At 39.9% G+C, this 19,407-nt stretch overlaps 2 protein-coding genes across 4 annotated transcripts in view; one reads left to right on the top strand and one right to left on the bottom strand.

Moving 5' to 3' along the window:
* Window positions 1–1,915: 1,915 nt before the first annotated feature.
* Window positions 1,916–8,147, top strand: RBIS (ribosomal biogenesis factor). Its single transcript, XM_010381744.2, has 4 exons — window positions 1,916–2,057; window positions 4,846–4,962; window positions 7,610–7,726; window positions 8,013–8,147. The coding sequence occupies exons 2-4, from the start codon at window positions 4,849–4,851 to the stop codon at window positions 8,082–8,084; spliced, it is 303 nt and encodes a 100-aa protein (XP_010380046.1). The 5' UTR covers window positions 1,916–2,057; window positions 4,846–4,848; the 3' UTR covers window positions 8,085–8,147.
* The window catches only part of E2F5 (E2F transcription factor 5), a 45,825-nt gene continuing 34,546 nt past the window's right edge, over window positions 8,129–19,407 (bottom strand). Inside the window, exons 3-8 of one of the 3 annotated variants that reach the window (XM_010381746.2) lie at window positions 19,191–19,352; window positions 16,679–16,722; window positions 15,410–15,474; window positions 13,491–13,758; window positions 10,736–10,783; window positions 8,129–8,890 (exon numbers count right to left, since the gene is read on the bottom strand). In XM_010381746.2, the coding sequence (XP_010380048.1) occupies window positions 8,781–8,890; window positions 10,736–10,783; window positions 13,491–13,758; window positions 15,410–15,474; window positions 16,679–16,722; window positions 19,191–19,352 (697 nt within the window). In that variant the 3' untranslated portion in view covers window positions 8,129–8,780. The remainder of the gene's footprint in view (window positions 8,891–10,735; window positions 10,784–13,490; window positions 13,759–15,409; window positions 15,475–16,678; window positions 16,723–19,190; window positions 19,353–19,407) is intronic. The other 2 variants (XM_010381747.2, XM_030937897.1) reach the window with 2 other exon arrangements.

Raw genomic sequence — 19,407 nt, 5'->3', positions numbered from 1 at the left:
TTTCTTTGCCTTCTGTATATACATCAATAGCTTCACATTCAAAGAACCAAATAATTATACCCAACTTATTCGCCTCAGTATTTGTGAATAACTCTGGCCTTATAAAAAGTCTAATGGTTTTGTATTTGTTTTGCTCTTACACTTTATGGGCATTTTATACCAGCATTTTTAGGTGTTTTTAACAGGTGGATCTTCAGGACGAACATAAAAGTTTGAATAAACATATATTGGCAAGCAATTATTCCTCTCCCCTTAGTATATTCTATTCCTCAATTTTTTTGTGTGATGGGCATAAACATAATTAAATGATTTATCACAAAAATTGCTTATCTTTCTGTAAGTAGGCAAGTGCCTGGTTTGTTGGAAAGAGGACTCGACCAAGTGCTAACCAATGTGGATTTGCGAATTACTAAATTTACAAAAACTTCTAAAAAATTGTTTTAAAAAAATGCTTAGTTTTACAAAACCGTCTGGCTTTGTCATTTACTAGTTAGTTGTATGGCTGCCAGCAAACGGCTTAAACTCTGAACCTCAGTAGTATCATCACTTGCAAAAGAGGAGTGGTTTTATCACCTTATTTTGAGCATAGACTGGGCTGAAATCTTTTGTAAGCTACAAAATGGCATATAAATGTCAGTTTTACTGACAGAGCAGGAGCACCGTCATCTCGGACAAACACCGCCACTTTTAAGTTCCAGCTCCCTTTCTAGCCCCGTGCATTTCAAGGAAATCACTTCTCTTCTAACTACAAGCAGATACAAAGAGCAGTCAGTAAAACACAGATAAGACAGCTCAGGCACAGAGTGAAGTAAGGGGAAAGTCTCTTGGGTAACTACCAAACCCCAGTGAAACAGCAGGCCTTAATAAGCACATTCCTTTCCCTTCAGGTGCACTAAGATAGGGAAGCTAAAAGCAGACTTTTAGCTGCCAGTATGCCTGCAGCTGTAGAAAGATGTATGGGAACAGACACACAACTCTCCCTCCCAGATAAGCACAACAAAGAGACACAGAAGCAGTCCAAGCCTCTGATAAACTCTCCAACCCCGAATCCTTAAAAACTCTTAGTCTGTGAGAGTGTGGCCGCCACTCTCAGGTTTATTTAAAATAAAACTGTCCCTGTTGAATATAAAGTCACCCTTCGTGCTTCTCTCCTCTTTATTTCTTACATCTACATTTGTTTGAAATCCAGCTTTTCCTATGACCTCAACAAAATAAATAGAGGCACATGTGAAAAGTTAGCTTTAATAGGGTTATTCTCTTGGAAGAACTGAGTCAATTTTCTTAAAACAGAAAAACCTAGACAACGTTATGGGTTGAATGTTTTAAGTTCCTTGGTACCTGCTTTACTTGTATATTTTATATTGTGCCTGGTTTCTTGTGCCTCTGCAGTGCTGCCAAAAATTTTGTTTTTGAAACAAGGAAGTTGCAATGAGAAAAGCATTTCTAACTGGCAGTGCATTACAAATCTTCCTTTCGGAGATTATAGCCCTAGATCTTTTCCAACCTCAAGATTCCCTCCAACGTCAGCAGCGCCCTGGAAACCACCCAGAAGTGCACAGCGCCTCCTCCTGGGAGCGTGGCAGAGTCAGCCCGGAGTTCGCGGCGGAGCGCTGACCTCCAGTGCGGCGGTCTTCACTGTGCAGTCTCAGAAGCACCTCGGGAAGTTTCTGCACAAGTACCCACGCCAGGAAGGGGAGACTTGGCTGGCTCTATAATGCCCCAAGCTCGCTTGAGCTGAAGAAAAGTCTGCAACACCGCGGAAGACAAGGGACGCTAATGAGACTGGACTTCCGAACCTCGCTTTACGGGTGGGGCTTCACTCTTTCAGTAAACCCTGCTCCGTAGTTGGCTCTATGGGCGGGACTACGCCAGGTGGGTGGGAACCCGCTCTATGGGCGGGACTTCCGCCTGTGGGCGGGGCTCCGTTCGTCGGGCGGAGCTACGGTTCGTGAGCGGAATCCTGACTGGTTCATTCTCCCCGGAACTTCCTAGACGCCGTACGTGCCAGATGGTGTCTCCTGGAGCTTAGGAAGCTGCACGCAAGTATTAAATTTCTGGTGAGAGTTTAATAAATTAAGTTTTCTGGAGGGCTGCCGTGAAGTTTGCAGGGGTCGGGGTTGGATTGGGCCGGTTTCGTACCGCTGTGGCCTGGAGACTCGGTTCCGTCGAGCTCTGCCTCGGGCAGCCGTACTGGGTAGCAGGCCCGAATCCCCGGTGCTTGTTGGGCTTTCATCTCCTGACAGGATCCCAGTTTTGGAGCTGTGTCTTTCATTATCAGTTTCCACGTGGTTGTCAGAGAATGTCCCTCCACTCGCACACCACCACTAGTGTATTACTTTCTCCACGAACCTTGCTCAGGTCTGCAGCTCTAGTAAACCTCTCCTCCACTTGTGTGCTCTCTATGCATGGTCCATGTGTATATTATAGGTAGTGTCATGTGCAATCTAATACCTATCATGTCTGTGTATGTTCCATATATGGCCTGTCGTTATGTATGTTCTATATATATTTTTTGTGTATGAAATATAAGTTCTCTACCACACCTGGCATATAGCAATTGATTAATATATACTAGATGAATTATTGGATTTTGGTTACTATTGTAATGATTTTTTAAAATTTTTATTTATTTATTTTTGAGACTGAGTCTCACTCTGTCGCCCAGGCTGGTGTGCAGTGGCGATATCTCGGCTCACTGAAACCTCCGCCTCCTCGTGCCTCAGCCTCCCGAGTAGCTAGGATTACAGGCGCGCGTCACCACGCAGGGCTAATTTTTATTTTTTTAGTGGAAACGGGGTTTCATCATGTTGGCCAGGTTAGTCTCGAACTGCTGAGCTCAAGTGATCCGCCCGCCTCGGCTTCCCAAAGTGCTGGGATTACAGGCATGAGCCACCGTGCCCGGCCTGGAATGATTTTAGATTACTTCATTTGATGGGTTTTATTATGTGTATTTTATTTTTTGCATCTTCTGTAATAACCATGTATTTTCTATGGCATTCTTTTTTAAGTAGGAGGAATACTGTTGGGGTTCAAAAGCATTGCTGTTTTAGTTAAGTAGTTCCTTAACTACTTACAATGTAGTAAGGCTGCATTGAAGGAAGATACAATTTCGGCCAAGGCTACGAGTGAGCAAAGGAAAAAAAGGAAGAATGTTCAAGATGTCTGTGCAAGAGAACAGTTAGACCAGGCTGGCTAGAGCAGGGTTTATAGAGACGTAGCAGGAGATATGTGTGGCAGATTTAGGGTAGATTCAGCGTGCCAGTAATGTGCCAAGCCAAGGCACGTTGCCCCTTATACATTGGGAGAGCTGTTAAAGGTTTTTAACATTGGGAAGGTCGATCGCATAGCTTGGTGCCAGATAGCCACTGTGCAGATGACTTAAGCCAGGGGTTGGCAGACTTTCTGTAAAAGGTCAGACACTAAATATTTTGGACTTTGTGGGTCACAGTTTTAGCAGGAAAGCAGCCATAGCAGCACAATTGAATGGATATAACTGTATTCCAATTAAGCTATTTTTTATTAATATTTTTGAGACAGAGTCTTGCTCTGTCACTCAGGCTGGAGTGCAGTGGTGCAATCTTGGCTCACTGCAACCTCCACCTTCCGGATTCAAGTGATTGTCCTTCCTCAGTCTCCTAAGTAGCTGGGATCACAGGCATGTGCCACCACACCCAGCTAATTTTTCTGTTTTTAGTAGAGACAAGGTTTCACCATGGCGAGGCTGATCTCTGCCTTCGCCTCCCAAAGTGCTGGGATTACAGGTGTGAACCACCGCGCCTGCACTTGGCCTCCAATTAAACTTTACTTACAAGGACAGATGCTTGGCCTGATTTGGTCCATGGGCATAGTTTGACAAACAGTGGTTTGAACAAATGGACCTACGGACTTCAACAGTAACCCAGTGCTGAGCTAAGCAATACTATATCATGTTTTTGTATAGCTTTTATATTTATACATGAAGTGCAATACCACATAACGTTAGCTCTGATCTAGTCTGCCTGGCTGTAAGTCCTGGCATCTCCTGGTTATTGACAGTGTGACATTGGGCAGATTAACTTCTCTTTGCATCAGTGTTTTAATTTTAATCTTTAAAATGGGAATAATAGTACTTCTTAAAAAGGGTTGTTGTAAGGAGTAAATGAGTTAAAGCACATTAGTGTGCTTGTACATATAATAAAAGCTCAATACATGTTAATCTAATATTTTAAAAATTATTCCTCATATACATAATTAAAGGCAGATCTGAGAGATGTTTTAAGGTAGAATCTACTGGCTTAATACATCTCTAGCTACGGAGGAAAGACAGTATCTAACATTTTAAGGCAAGGGCCATTCACATAGAGGAAATATGGAAGTCATAAAAGTAATTTAAGGGAGAGAGGGAGGTAGGAAGTGGAGGATTAAGGACTGATTTTGATGGGATGCACAGGTGAGAAAGTAGGGAGAGTAAAGAGGAATAAAAAAGAAGTCAAGAAGGAGGCAGAATCAGTCTCTAAAGTATGATAGGAACCAGAATAGCATAGTAGTATATGGACTAACAGAAGGATGGGTACTGCTGAGAATAACAGTTATTGTGTTGATGATATTAATGAATTCAACCAGCAGATATTAATTGGATGCCTCCTATGGGCCCAGTACTGGGGATACAGGAAAGAATTAGATACATACTCTGTACTCAAACAGCAGAAAATCTAGGAGTGAGAGACATGGAAATAATATATGCACCAACTTTAAAAATAAGAGTAAGATGGAATTTCTTAGATTTAATTGGTACCTTTAAAAGCTTAAAATTGACTTACGGTTCATAAATGTGGGCAATTTAATTGAATTTGTTTTCTTTTCTAGACAATGGGCAAGAACAAATTAAGAGGGCCAAAGTCCAGGAATGTATTTCACATAGCCAGCCAAAAAAACTTTAAGGCTAAAAACAAAGCAAAACCAGTTACCACTAATCTTAAGAAGGTAAGTATTAGTTAAGCACTCTGACTGTATTGTTTACAAGCAAAGTGTCATTGTAAGCTACTGAACAACTGTATGCTATTACTTTTTAAAAAGGTTCTTAGTTTTTCCTAGAAAGGTAAGGATGGTTTCATGCATTTGTCTAAAAAAAAAAAGAAAAATAACCTCCCTTTGTTGAAAACAAACGTTGAAAAGAAAAAAAATTTTAACTACAAATGTGTGAAGCTTCAATTTAATAGTTTTACTGAAGCATAGAACTCATTTAAAAACCATAGTATGGGAAACAGTTCTTATCTCTGAACTCAAATACAAGAATGTATTAATAGAGGCAAGACTTGGGATGTCAGTGAGCACCCATTCTTTTTCTCCTCAGTAATTATCTCTTTGAAGACATCTGCAATTCAAACAAAAACCTGTAAAATGAAGATAAAAAATATTTATTGAAATGCACAATTTGAAAGGGGTTTCTTTGTTTATATTTCAAAATACCTGAGAAATTTCTTCATCAAGATTAACTAGATTCTTTTAAGAAACATTTTTAAAAAAATGTTTTCAAGTTTCAGTAGTAGGTGGAGTCAGCTCTCCAGGACTCAGTTTAATTATAATAGTCCATAGAAATCTAACATTTCATCTTTCAACTTGCATGAGCTAGCTGAGTTAAGCTTTTTGGTTGAATAGTTTTATGATTTTATAAATGCTAAGAATGAAATTAAGCAGATGATGGGGGTTTTGGGGATAACAGTTTACATAGGATGATCTTCATAGCTGACACACTGAAACCAAGACTAGAATGATAAAGAGCTAGGAATCATTGGGAGTGGTGGGTTTGAGGCAGAGAAATAGCAAGTGCAGAGGCCCTGAGCTAGGGAAAAGCTTGGTGTATTTGAGGAAGATTATTTTATTTGGACAGGAGGTACTAGAACTTTTATATATGCCACCAGGTAGGATCTAAGAGAGAGATCTATGGGTAGGTAGCATAAGGTGCAAAGGAGGTAAGGTTTTGAAGGAGAAACTGTTTGGCAGCAGCAGTGAAGAACAAGAGCACTACCCCTACCTCTCTTACACTCAGAATTTCTGAGGAGGACTCCAAGGGAAGCTGTCGTCAGGGGTCTTCCATTAAGACAAGAAGGTCAAGGAAGGATTCAGAGATGTAGTATTATGTTAGAAGGGACTAAAAGTATTTGATCCAGGTTTCTTGTATAGATGAGGGATAACAGCACTGTAGTCTAGAAAGATTTTGGTCACTGTAAGGATACAGGAAAAAACAAACTCAGTTTCTTATTCTCACTCTCATACAGTCACTTCCAATACTGTATTTGTGGGGTGGTTGCCCCCACACCTAACAATTCTGCAGATGAATCTTCAGCAGGCAGCAAGTAGGTGTCTTTTAATTCAAATCCGACACTGCTGACTTGGAGATAGCATCAGATTCCACAGGTTGAGTCCTAAGTCTCTCTCCAGCTTCTAGTGACAATCGCCAAGCCCCAGATGTTTTACCTGTGCTTTTCACCAACCAGCTATAAATAAGGGTTCCCATGACCACCTCCTTGGGTTCGATTAATTTGCTAGAGCAGCTCACAGAACCCAGGAAAATACTTTAACCAGTTTATTGTAGAAGATATTACAGAGGAGACAGATGAGTAGCCAGATGAAAGAGGTACAGAGGGCAAGGTATGTAGGAAGGCGCAAGGTGCTTCCCTGCTCTCTCTGGGCATGCCACTCTCTAGGAGCCCCCATGTGTTCAACTATCCAGAAGCTCTTTGAACCCAGGTCTTTTGTAGATTTACGGAGGCTTCATTATGAAGGCATAATTCATTAACTCATTGGCCATTAGTGATGGGCTTAACGTTTATCCCCACTCCTCTCCCTGGAGCAGAAAGTCCTAATCTTCTAACCCTGTGTTTTTTATCTGACCAGCCCTCTTCCTGAAGCTATCTAGAGACTCCCAGCTACCAGCCATCTCATCAGCATTCAAAAGACACTCATCCCTCTTGATACAATGCTTTAAAAAGCTGTATGACAGGAAATGAGGACAAAGACCAAATATGTATATCTTATTATGAATCACAATATCACAGTCACATATTTTTGGCCTTCTGTACCAGTAAGTCTGAGGCATATCCACATAAATTCCATTTTTTATTTTTATTTTTTTATTTAATTTTTTTTTTTTTTGAGACAGAGTCTCGCTCTGTCGCCCAGGCTGGAGTGCAGTGGCCGGATCTCAGCTCACTGCAAGCTCCGCCTCCCAGGTTCACGCCATTCTCCTGCCTCAGCCTCCCGAGTAGCTGGGACTACAGGCACCCGCCACCTCGCCCGGCTAGTTTCTTGTATTTTTTAGTAGAGACGGGGTTTCACCGTGTTAGCCAGGATGGTCTCGATCTCCTGACCTTGTGATCCACCCGTCTTGGCCTCCCAAAGTGCTGGGATTACAGGCTTGAGCCACTGCGCCCGGCCATAAATTCCATTTTTTAAAAACCAAAACCTTTGTCTAAAATTTCCCAATAAGACTGTAAGAATTTTTGAGTGAATTATCCCTAATTTGTTGGTAAGAGTTTTTAGATTTTAGATTTAACAGGTTAAGGTCGAATATATCTTATCTTTAGTGGTTATGAGATCATAGATTAATGCTTTTTTTCTTTTTTCAAAGATAAACATTATGAATGATGAAAAAGTTAACAGAGTAAATAAAGCTTTTGTAAATGTACAAAAGGAACTTGCACATTTCTCAAAAGGCCCTTCGGTTGAACCTCTGCAGAAAGAATTGGTAAGCAGAAATCATTTGCTTTTTTTTTTATGGCTAACAAATTGAGGCTAATAAATTAAACTCCAAGTTTTCAAAGCCTGGAAGTTGAGTGTAAGTTTTAGTACTTGGCTCTCTAGTACTAGGCTCTATAGTATTAATAGCATATTCAGACTCTAAAACATTGTCTGAATATGCAGATTTATTGTTCTACTTCCAAAGATATGACTAGAAAAATTGAGTAACAGATTATGTAAGTCATTAGTCTGCTATTGTCTACATTTTTAAATATAATACTTTCTCCTTTCAGATTCCTCAGCAGCGTCATGAAAGCAAACCAGTTAATGTTGATGAAGCTACAAAATTAATGGCTCTGTTGTAATATAGTGGCGATGCATCAAACTCTCCACAAAGACCAATAAATTAAATGTTTTATACAATTTTATTTTTAAAAATCTTGTTAATGTACAGGCATTGGCACATTTTAAAAACAAACTACATAAACAGATCTTTCCTATAACCTAGGAAAGTGGAATGTCAGAAGTCAACGAAATGTGATAAACTTAAAGTGCTAAAACAGAAGGCACTTCACAAAATCTGTTCACTGAAACAGTTATATATCCTCGTTTACATCCTTCACTTTACAAGTGGCAGTGAATGTCTGTTTGGATAGAAGGACACAGAGAAATACAGGCAGTTTCGTGGCAGTAAAAATATAAGACAAACAAGTAATGAGCCCTTGGCCAACTTGTTTTTGATGACCTGTAGTGTCCTTTAATTTTCCTCTTATAAGAAGAAAAAACAGAAGGATTCACAATTAGAAGAAAAGTTGAAATCCAGAATATAGTTCGGAGTGGGGAGGTTTGTGGATATTAAATCACTTATCCCCTAAGGCAGTCAGAGCCCTTTGTTTTTATGGTTGAAGTTTTGTGAAGTAAAGAAAGTATTAGGGAAGAACACTTCAGAATCAGTGAACTAAAAAAGGTGTTACATTCATTATTTTAAATACTTAGGTTATTAAGAAGTCTAAAATGTTACACAGTTAGAGGTAGATAACAGTCCCAAGTTTCCATGGAATCTAATAATTTAGTATCTGGACATCAAACAGATCACAAACTCCTTCATTATCATCTAAATTAAAGTTGTAGTCATCTGCCGGGGTAGGAGAAAGCCTTAAGAGAGGAAACACTGCAAACAAAAAACAAAGTCAGTGTTAAAGATGGTTTCTACATACGGTTAATGATCTTTAACAAAATACTCTCAAATACATCATTCCAGATTAAAGACTTGTGTAATGTGTATTTTGAAAGATTCTCATTTGGTAACAATTTATACATTGATATTAGATTGAGAAATATAATTTTTTTGTTTGTTTGTTTCTTTAGACGGAGTCTTGCTCTGTCGCCCAGGCGGGAGTGCAGTGACGCAATCTTCGCTCATTGCAAACTCTGCCTCCCAGGTTCACGCCATTCTCCTGCCTCAGCCTCCTGAGTAGCTGGGACCACAGGCGCCCGCCAACACGCCAGGCTAAGTTTTTGTATTTTTTAATAGAGATGGGGTTTCACCGTGTTAGCCAGGATGGTCTAGATCTCCTGACCTCGTGATTTGCCCGCCTTGGCCTCCCAAAGTGCTGGGATTACAGGCGTGAGCCACCGTGCCCGGCCTAGAAGTTAAATTTTTCATTGGTTGAACTTACCACTAAGATAATATGACTAAAAGGCACTAATGAGGCCAGGTGCAGTGGCTTATGCCTATAATCCCAACACTTTGGGAGGCTGAGGCAGGTGGATCACTTGAGGCCAGGAGTTTGAGGTCAGCCTGGCCAACAAACATGGTGAAACCCCTTCTCTACTAAAAATATAAAAAGTAGCCAGGTGTGGTGGCAGGCGCCTGTCATCCCAGCTACCCAGGAGGCTGAAACAAGAGAATCACTTGAACTCAGGAGGTAGAGGTTGCAGTGAGCTGAGATCGTGCCACCACACTCCAGCCTGGGTGACTGAGGGAGACTCGGTCTAAAAAAACACACAACAAAACACTAATAAAAGTGCTTTGTTTGCCACTTTGCAAACAGAAGAATGAACTGGGTTTACAAAGTTTGCTGATGTTCTCTGCGTCTACATATATGTTTAGTACATCTTTAGTTACCATAACATTTGCTAACTTAACTGCTACCACTTCGTAGGTTTCTACTATATTGTTAGGAACTAGGACTCAGATCCAAGAACTTACAGGAGAGAAATTATTAAAGTAATTAGCATATTGTAGCTAACTGATATTTAATAATTTTTCAGGTTAGATGACAACGTGGTTAATGTTAATACTAATTCAGTGACTTCATATTGGCAGCTTGAAATTGGCCAGAGTAGGGGTATTTATTTACAAAAGCAAGTGTTCAGATCATTTGCTGATTTAGACAAGTTATTTTACTCTTCTTGGGCCAGATCCTTCAGGAGTGGAAAGGGCTAACAGTTTATTTTCAATGAAGGTGAGAAGTATCCCCATATGGATTCCTTTCCCTCAAAATGCAAGTAAAGAAAAATAAATTCTGAAGGATGCCTATTACTTACTGTAAGTATTTTTTTTTTTTTTTTTTTTTTTGAGACGGAGTCTCGCTCTGTCACCCGGGCTGGAGTGCAGTGACCGGATCTCGGCTCACTGCAAGCCCCGCCTCCCGGGTTTACGCCATTCTCCTGCCTCAGCCTCCGGAGTAGCTGGGACTACAGGCGCTAGCCACCTCGCCCGGCTAGTTTTTTGTATTTTTTAGTAGAGACAGGGTTTCACCGTGTTAGCCAGGATGGTCTCGATCTCCTGACCTCGTGATCCGCCCGTCTCGGCCTCCCAAAGTGCTGGGATTACAGGCTTGAGCTACCGCGCCCGGCCCACTTACTGTAAGTATTAAGGGAGAACTTTCATCAATCTTCATAGAAAAGCAGTTAGCAAATATATGTTCATTTCTTTTAAATCATGTTTCACTTATAAATTCCACAAAAGCATTACTGATATATGAGTTAGTACAATTTTTAACCTACTTACCATCAGAAGACATTAACTCATCAATGATATCTCCACTAATAGATCCTGCTGGAAACAGTATCAAAGTTTTGTTACATTTCTGTTAACAGTAAAAGATACTTATATTTAAACAAAAGTAGTCACAGCAGCAGCTTGACATGCACATTTATTTAAAGTACTAGTACTTTGTGGACAAGTTGTTTTCATGAGCACCTACTCTGTGCCTGGCATTACTTTTAAACTCCCGAACTCAAGACAAAGCCCAAAAGACTCATTATCTGCCAGGTGTGGTGGCTCATGCTTGTAATTCTAGCACTTTGGGAGGCTGAGTGAGGCGGATGGATCGCTTGAGCTCAGGAGTTCCAGACCAGCCTGGGCAACATGGCGAAACCTGTCTTTACAAAAAATATTTTAAAATTAGCCAAGCGTTGGTAGCACGTGCCTATAGTCCCAACTACTTGGGGGACTGTGGTGGGAAGATCACTTGAGCCCAAGAGGTTGAGGCTGCAGTGAGCTGAGATCGTGCCACTGCACTCCAGCCTGGCTGGCAAAGTGAAACCCTGTCAAAAAAAAAACAAAAAAAACTCATCGTTCTACCAAAACTGACTCAGTTTTACAGTCAGTAGTTTCCTAATTCTCCCAATTATTCAACCTTAAAACTTCAACATCACTTTCCATTCCTCCTGTTAACTTTATCTCCAGATCTCACCCATCAAATGTTATTTTGCCTACAGTGTTGTCAAATCTGTTATGTCTCTTCCTGATCTCACTGTAATCACTATTTCAGCCTTTTTATTTATTTATTTATTTTGAGACAGGGTCTCGCTCTGTCACTCAGGCTGGAGTACATTAAGTGCTATCATGGTTCACTGCAGCCTTGACCTCCCAGGCTTGCCGTCCTCCCACCTTGGCCTCCCTCCCCAGTAGGTGGATCACAGGCACACGTCATGATGCCTAGCTAATTAATTTTTTTTTTTTTTTTTAGAGATAGGGTCTCACTGTATTGCTCAGGTTGGTCTCAAATTCTGGGGCTCAAGCAGTGTACCTGCCTTGACCTCCCAAAGTGTTGGGATTACAGGCATGAGCCCTACCACACTTGGCCCTTGTTTTAGCCCTAATGTTCTCAGCTGTATAACTGCAAACATCTACAGTTTCCATCGCCTCTGAATTCTGCTTCCCAGGGCCAAAAGCATCTTTCCTAATCATATTCTGTGCACATCATTAGAGGTAATTATGCTATTTCCTTGGTCACACATCTTCACTGGTTTATTGGATAAATGTCCTAACTACTCTGAAATTGAAGGCCTGCTCTAATTTGGCCCAAAATTACTTTCCTTAGTTAGGATTTCCAAATATGAAACCATAAAAACGGAATACTCACTTTTTAAAAATACTTTGTTGAAGCCAATGTGTTAATTGTGCCTAAGCTAACCCACGTAAAACCCACGTAAAGCTTGCCTGCTCTATATCCTAGATTGTACGCTTTTTAAGGACTACATTTTCTTTTTTTTTTTTTAAGACGGAGTCTTACTCTGTCACCCAGACTGGATGGAGTACAGTGGCACTATCTTGGCTCACTGCAACCTCCAACTCCTGGGTTAAAGCACTTTTCCTGCCTCAGCTTTCCAAGTAGCTGGGACTACAGGTGTGCACCACCATGCCCAGCTAATTTTTGTATTTTTTAGTAGAGACAGGGCTTCACTATATGTTGGCCAGGCTGGTCTCGAATCCCTGACCTCAGGTAATCTGCCTGCCTTGGCTTCCTTAAGTGCTGGGATTATAGGTGTGAGCCACTGCGCCCAGCCAGGACTACATTTTCTACTGTGCATCCTAATGGCCTATAGTATAGACATATTTATAGGGGAAGGAAAGGAATAGATGTGGGCAAAAAGAAGCTAAAAACCATTCCATGTCCAGTTAGATCTTGTTAGTGTCACTTTTAACCTGTGAACTCCCATTTTAGCAATGAGACACATCCTAGAGGTAAAATAAACAATTTGGATTATATACAATATAGTTGTAAATTATCTGCAAGATGATATCTATATTGGCACAATTCATTCATTCATTCATTCCCTAGTCACTGAGAAACTGCCTACCATGCTCCCTTTATTTGGAATCAGTTAAGGTACTGCCAAATTAAGAGTTGCACTCTCTACTCCTGATACCCAGTGTGAATTGTTTTAGCTTTTTACAATTTCATAGATAAAACAACTGAGGAAAGTAAGATTTCCTACGTAACTGGAGTTGAGACCATTTATCAATTCTATAAAACTAAGCTTCCCAAATAAAAAGTATAACAAAGAATATGGAGAAACAGAAGGCATAAGTCACTATGGTTTATACTAGTTTTTCTTAAAGGTAGTTGGAACATATTTCACTAATATATCCTAGACTTAGTAAGAGATAAAAGAACCTTACCAAGTAAACTTCAGGTAAAAGCTGACATCTATATATGCCACAAATGGAAAATTCCACACCTGACCTTGTGATAGGTTGCAGTCAAGCCACAGTCAATACTTTGTTTCATCCACAGAGTAAAACTATTGTATAAAATTATTTTCAGGCTATGTGAATAAGGTGTGTATGAAACAAATGAATACTGTGTTTAGACTTGGGTCCTATCCCCAAGATATCTTATTATGTATATGCAAATATTCCAAAATGTTGAAAGTGCTTGGGACATTTCTGGTCGCAAGCACTTTGGATAAGAGATACCCAATCTGTTTTTATATTTCTTCCTGTCTAACTTACAAAAGAAAGGCTCTGAACCCACCTGAAGATATTTCTGTAGCTGATGTCTGCTGCAGAGTCTGGCTTCTTTCAGAGACATGTTGCTCAGGCAGATTTTCAGTTGCCATGCTGGATTTCTGTGGAGTCACTGGAGTGAAGGACTGCGAGGAAGGCTGTGTGAGGTCATCAGGTGGGGGAACAGGAAAAACCACGGGCTTAGATGAACTCGACTCTTTATTTATAAGCAGCACATGGATAGGTCCTGAATGGCTCTTTAGATTGATCTGGTATTTCTTTTGTCCATTCTGACCCTTTGAAATTATTGGGTATAAACAAATGTATAATTATTGACATTTCTAGCTAACTTAAGACAGTAAAATAAGACAGGCAAAGCTGTTAGGGACTTACTAAATTCACAGAACACAATAAAGTCATTAAGTCAAAACACAAAAGTAGAGACCTAGAATAGAATGTAATTTTGAGGGCTCTAAACCATTAGTTTCTGAAAAGTAAGCTTTTCACAAATACTGATCATCAAAAACTCTGTTGTAGAATTCTGGCAACCATCTGTTGTTGCCATGTGTGACTACATAACGTGTCAGGGGGCCCAGCAGTGCTCCAGGTATTCTCCATATACAGGAACTTTATCCCCTGGAGTTGGCCACCACAGATGTGATCATTTCAACATGCTTCACAGATCAAACTCTTTTTTTGCCCATCTGCAAGCACAAGGATGACTAATTTCTCCTACAAAGAAATAAATATAACATTCTTCCAGCTGAAAAAAGTAATCTGTATCCTGAGGCTTCAGACTCCAGTAATACAAATGCCTAAATGTAAACTTTTTGAATAAGGGGGTCGGGGAAGGAGGCAGAGCATATAGTAATCTTTTTCTACTCCCTTTTTTGGTTATTGCTTTCAAATTAGTTTGTTTTTAAAAATCTGAATCTGAAAACAAAAATCATGAAACTCATTTATAGAGTCAATAAATGTCTTTGACTTAATAAGCCAGACAATGTTTTGTAAAAGACCTAATTGAAAGGGATTGATTGTTGATCCTTACTTACATTGAACTTTTTCCTCAGTGGCAATTTTTATATCAGTTGTAGATGTGGTGGTGGTGTTTTGAGACAGAGTTTCGCTGTTGTTGCCCAGGCTGGAGTGCAATGGTACAATTTCGGCTCACTGCAACCACTGCCTCCCAGGTTGACGCAATTCTCCTGCCTCAGCCTCCCAAGTAGCTGAGATTACAGGCGTGCACCACCACGCCCGGCTACTTTTGTATTTTTAGTAGAGATGGGGTGTCACCATGTTGGTCAGGCTGGTCTTAAACTCCTGACGTCAAGTGATCTACCTGCCTCGGCCTCCCAAAGTGCTGGGATTATAGGCATGAGCCACTGCACCCGGCCCAATGTGGTCATTTTAACTGATTTTTATAATTATTGGCCATATCATTAGTCATTTCTTGACATCTTCTAACTTAAAAAATTCAAATTTAAAATAATGTAATCAAAATGTTAAATCATTTGGTTACTTGGGGATAGATACCTTAGGGATAGGACCCAAGTCTAAACACAATATTCATTTGTTTCATACACACCTTATTCACATAGCCTGAAGATAATTTTATATAATAGTTTTACTTTTTGTATGAAACAAAAATCACTTGTTAAAGCATTTTGATTACTTCTTAAAAATTGACTTTATTTGAGCTAAATGATATCAATAAATGACTAAGGATATAGTCAATAATCTTTAAAATCATTTATGATTGATTTAGTTCTGTAATTTTACCAAGGTATTAAAGACATACAAATTCAGGTATCAATACTTGCAGATAAAAACTTGAGTAACTCAAAAGTGTTTACACAATTAGCTCACATTCAGCTAAAGAAAACGCATTTATCCTTCTTGAGACAGTAGATCCATTTTTCCCACTTATATAAAAGTTATCCTACATACCATTTCTGGAATGGGTACCTCCAGTTGTGTACCAGAAGGTGCCTGAATGGCCAAAAGTGTATCACCTGATCAAAAAAATAAATATAAAAAGTTACATAAAATACTGTTGATCATGGAATACAATGGCAAGAATGTGGGCTCTGGAATCAGAATGTTTGGTTCATCCCAAACTAGGTGACTTCGAGCTTTGTTTTTCAATTCTGTAAAATGTGGGACACACAACCTCCTGCATAGATGTATTTTGAGCATTAAATGAGATAATAGGTGTATAAGTATTATACATGGGTTAGGTGTATGATTCTCATTAACAAATTCAGCTCAAGTTGATTTTGCTTTCACTAAGACTCCTGTAAAGTCTGAGATTCTTTAAACCATTTAGCCTCAATTAAATAACACTGTTCATTGGATTGAGGATACTGGATATTAGGTATGAGACAGTGAAATGTTGAGCTTAAATGAATTTATTATTTTTGAAGCCAAATTCTACAACAAATCTCTGTTGAGTTGCAGATTAACAGAACTCTCAGCAAACTTCCTTTAAAAACTCAGGAAATACAGTGGTAAAATAGAACAATAGGCCCATATATATTTCCAACGTAGTCTTACATAGAAAGTCAGATTCTGTTGATGAGGTACTTGGCTTTTTTAAATAGGTGGATAATAACACAAATTTAAATATGCACAATTTCATTTTACTTGTGCTGTAATTTTGGGAACACACCCCCCATTTTAGTTATATTAATAACTATAATTACTAAAATGATATTGTTATTTTTAAGGAGAAAACACGGGCAGCAAATTGCATAGGAATAGGTTTCCTGGTTATAAGATGGATTCACCTAATTCTTTCCTCATGGTTTCTTTGGGTTTCATTTGTGACCAGCATACTTACTGCATATAGTTTCATAAACAGTGCTGATGAGAACCATGTTCTAGTTCAAGTCTGGTCACTAACTCTGTGACTGTGTGACAATGACAGTTGCTTAATCCCACTCTGATTTAGCTTGCCCTCTGCCCCTGCCTCCTTCCCCTTCCACATACAGTTGATCCCTACCAGTGGAGCTAATGAAGTGAATGCTGTGAAAAGTAGCTATTCTCATGAAAACAGAAACAAAAGCAGCCTATCAATACACAGCATGGTGGAGTGAGACACAATGTCCACAACTTCTGAAAATAATGATAGGATGAAGACACAGGGAATTCTGAATCACTCTCCACTAAATAGGTTGAGGAGAGGAAGAATGCAAGGAAAAGTCTAATGGTACTTACCATTAAAGCAATTACAGATGTCTTCATGAGTTACATAGGAAAATGTACTGTCGTAGGAGTTAAGGAACAACATTTATATCAAGCCCTAGGCATTTAAATTAAGGTAATACATCTGAAGGTCAAAATAACTAAATGACCATATGCACAGAGGGACTGCCACACATGGACAGACAAAATAAATCTAGTCTAGCAAGGTAAAGACAATCACAATCAAAGGAGTTCCCATTCTTTGCTCTTAGAAGAAGCCATTCTGATTGTGACATTTGAGGACCCTTAGGAGAGAGATGGAAAGCATTGCACATTCTTCATGGAGGCAAGGGCTTCTGGGGGAAGGGAATGATTGGGAAAAGGTCATCAGCAACCATATCAGCTTCCACATCAGGAATTTTCTGTGATTGTTTTTGTTCTTGTATTAAATGGTCAGGTACGGCCACAAGAGGACACAGAGGAAAGGAAAGGCTCAGAAAAGCAAAGTATTATACTCAGGTCCTAGTGACAGGAGGCAAGGCAGGCTACTCAGGGCCACGTGGTTAAGACACCAGGGTGGTTAGGAGGCAGAAGACAGGAGCGGGAGGAAAGCATTAGCCCAGAGCTTTTATTAGGGTTTCCTTGGGAAAATAAATGCAGGGTGGCCAGTCATGGTGGCTCACACCACCCAGGACTTTGGGAGGCTGAGGCGGGTGGATCACTTGAGGTCAGGAGTTCAAGACCAGCCTGACCATATGCACAGAGGGACTGCCACACATCGACAGATGAAAAAAGAAGTCGAGTCTATAAATAGTGAAACCCGTCTCTACTAAAATACAAAACTTAGCAGGGCATGGTGGCAAGCACCTGTAATCACAGCTACTCCAGAGGCTGAGGCAGGAGAACTGCTTAAACCCAGGGGGCGAAGGTTGCAGTGAGCCGAGATCGCGTCACTGCACTGCAGCCTGGGCGACAGAACAGGCCTCCATTTCGGGGAAAAAAAAATGCGGGGTGGGGAGGACATTTCGATTAGCTAGTTTGGATAATTTTGTTTTGTTTTGAAATGGAGTTTGCTCTGTTGCCCAAGCTGAACTGCAGTAGTATGATCTTGGCTCACTGCAGCCTCTGCCTCCTGGGTTCAAGCAGTTCTCCTATGGCCTCCCTGGTAGCTGGGATTACAGGTGCACATTGCCATGCCCAGCTAATTTTTGTACTTTTAGTAGGGATGGGGTTTCACCCTGTTGGCCAGGCTGGTCTCGAACTCCTGACCTCAGGTGATCCACCGACCTTGGCTTCCCAAAGTGCTGGGATTACAGGCGTGAGCCACTGCACTTGGCCTAGTTTGGATAATTCTGGTGGGCTCTGAGCTATGCAGGTAGTCCCTAGTTATCTGGTACCTGGCCCTGGGATGATTAAGGCAGAGGAATATTGCCACCAGGGTGTATGGGCTGGAGAAAGGAGGTCTGGACCTGGACTGGTTAGTTTATATCAAAGGGATGCTTCTGGCTGAGCCCTTGCTATTTCTAAGAAGTGGCTAGTCCCAGGATAGGCAGTCTTTCCTCAGCCAGAAAGGTTTATTGAGACATCAAAATACCGTAATATACAGAAAATTTTGTATGTATCACACATAATCATGGTTGGTGCATTGGGAATGGCCATCTTGTAAAGCAGGGCAGCAAAGTCCAACATAAAATAGATCAATGACTTTTGAATTTCAGAGCTCCACAGAACACAGCTTGAAAACTCCCACTGTTCTCCAACTGTTAAGGGGCTCTGATCCATAGAAAGGAAATAACAAATGAGATCATGGACTTGTTCACCAAATACATAAAAATGTGAAAAGTAAATTATATTGTATACATTAGTCAAAATTTCATGAGGTGCTACAAGGTAAAATGTGGTTAGTTTCCTTATGAGTACAGGTAAGTTTATAAACTAAGAGAATCACAGATATCTAAGAGAAGACAGTGGTTTGTAAGAAACACATGGATAGATCAATAATGTTTTCCCCCAATATATGATAGGCACACAGGACTTAGACCCCTGTTCTCCAGCAGGAACTATTTTGGGGTTCATATTAGGTAGAAAGTATCAAGGATTGATTGTGGGCACATGATATCTCATCTTTAAATGAAAAGTTTTCAAAACTTTGAGAGCTGCTGAATTTTATACTTCAGAACACTGAACATAATTATTTAAAAATACATATATACTTAACAATGGCTTCTAATACTCACAGATCTCCTAAGCACACTGGCTAGCATACCGCATTCTATCAATAGGTAGACCAAAAGTCGACTAATCTCTTTTTCTCCCTCGGTGCACCACAGAGGAATAATGCTAATGGATCTGTACTATATAACTTAAAAATGTAACATTTAAAAAATATTAGTATATATTATAAGAATATCATAAAATTAAAATGTTATATTTACTTATAAAACTTAACTGTCTAAAAACAAAGTGAATGATCTTCAGACTGAAATAATTTATACATACATATTCCAAAGCTATATGTATATGCATAACTTATTTAAAAGGATATCTATTATTAATGGAATCGTCCATCACATTTTTGATGCTTTGCTGTAGCCACAACTTCTGCTGATCAAGTTCTCTTTCTTTCAGTTCTAGATCTTCAATTTCAGCTTTAAGATACCTTAATCTATCTATGACTTCTTTAGTATTACAGCCAGCACCTACACCTCTTAAAAACATATGAGAATTAATATCCTCAGTATCAGATCTAGGTTAATATCACT

The sequence above is a fragment of the Rhinopithecus roxellana genome, chromosome 9 (assembly GCF_007565055.1).
Source record: "Rhinopithecus roxellana isolate Shanxi Qingling chromosome 9, ASM756505v1, whole genome shotgun sequence".
NCBI classification, from domain to species: domain Eukaryota; kingdom Metazoa; phylum Chordata; class Mammalia; order Primates; family Cercopithecidae; genus Rhinopithecus; species Rhinopithecus roxellana.
The sequence above is the reverse complement of the archived record's forward strand: the minus strand, read 5'-3'. Positions and strand labels throughout refer to the sequence as shown.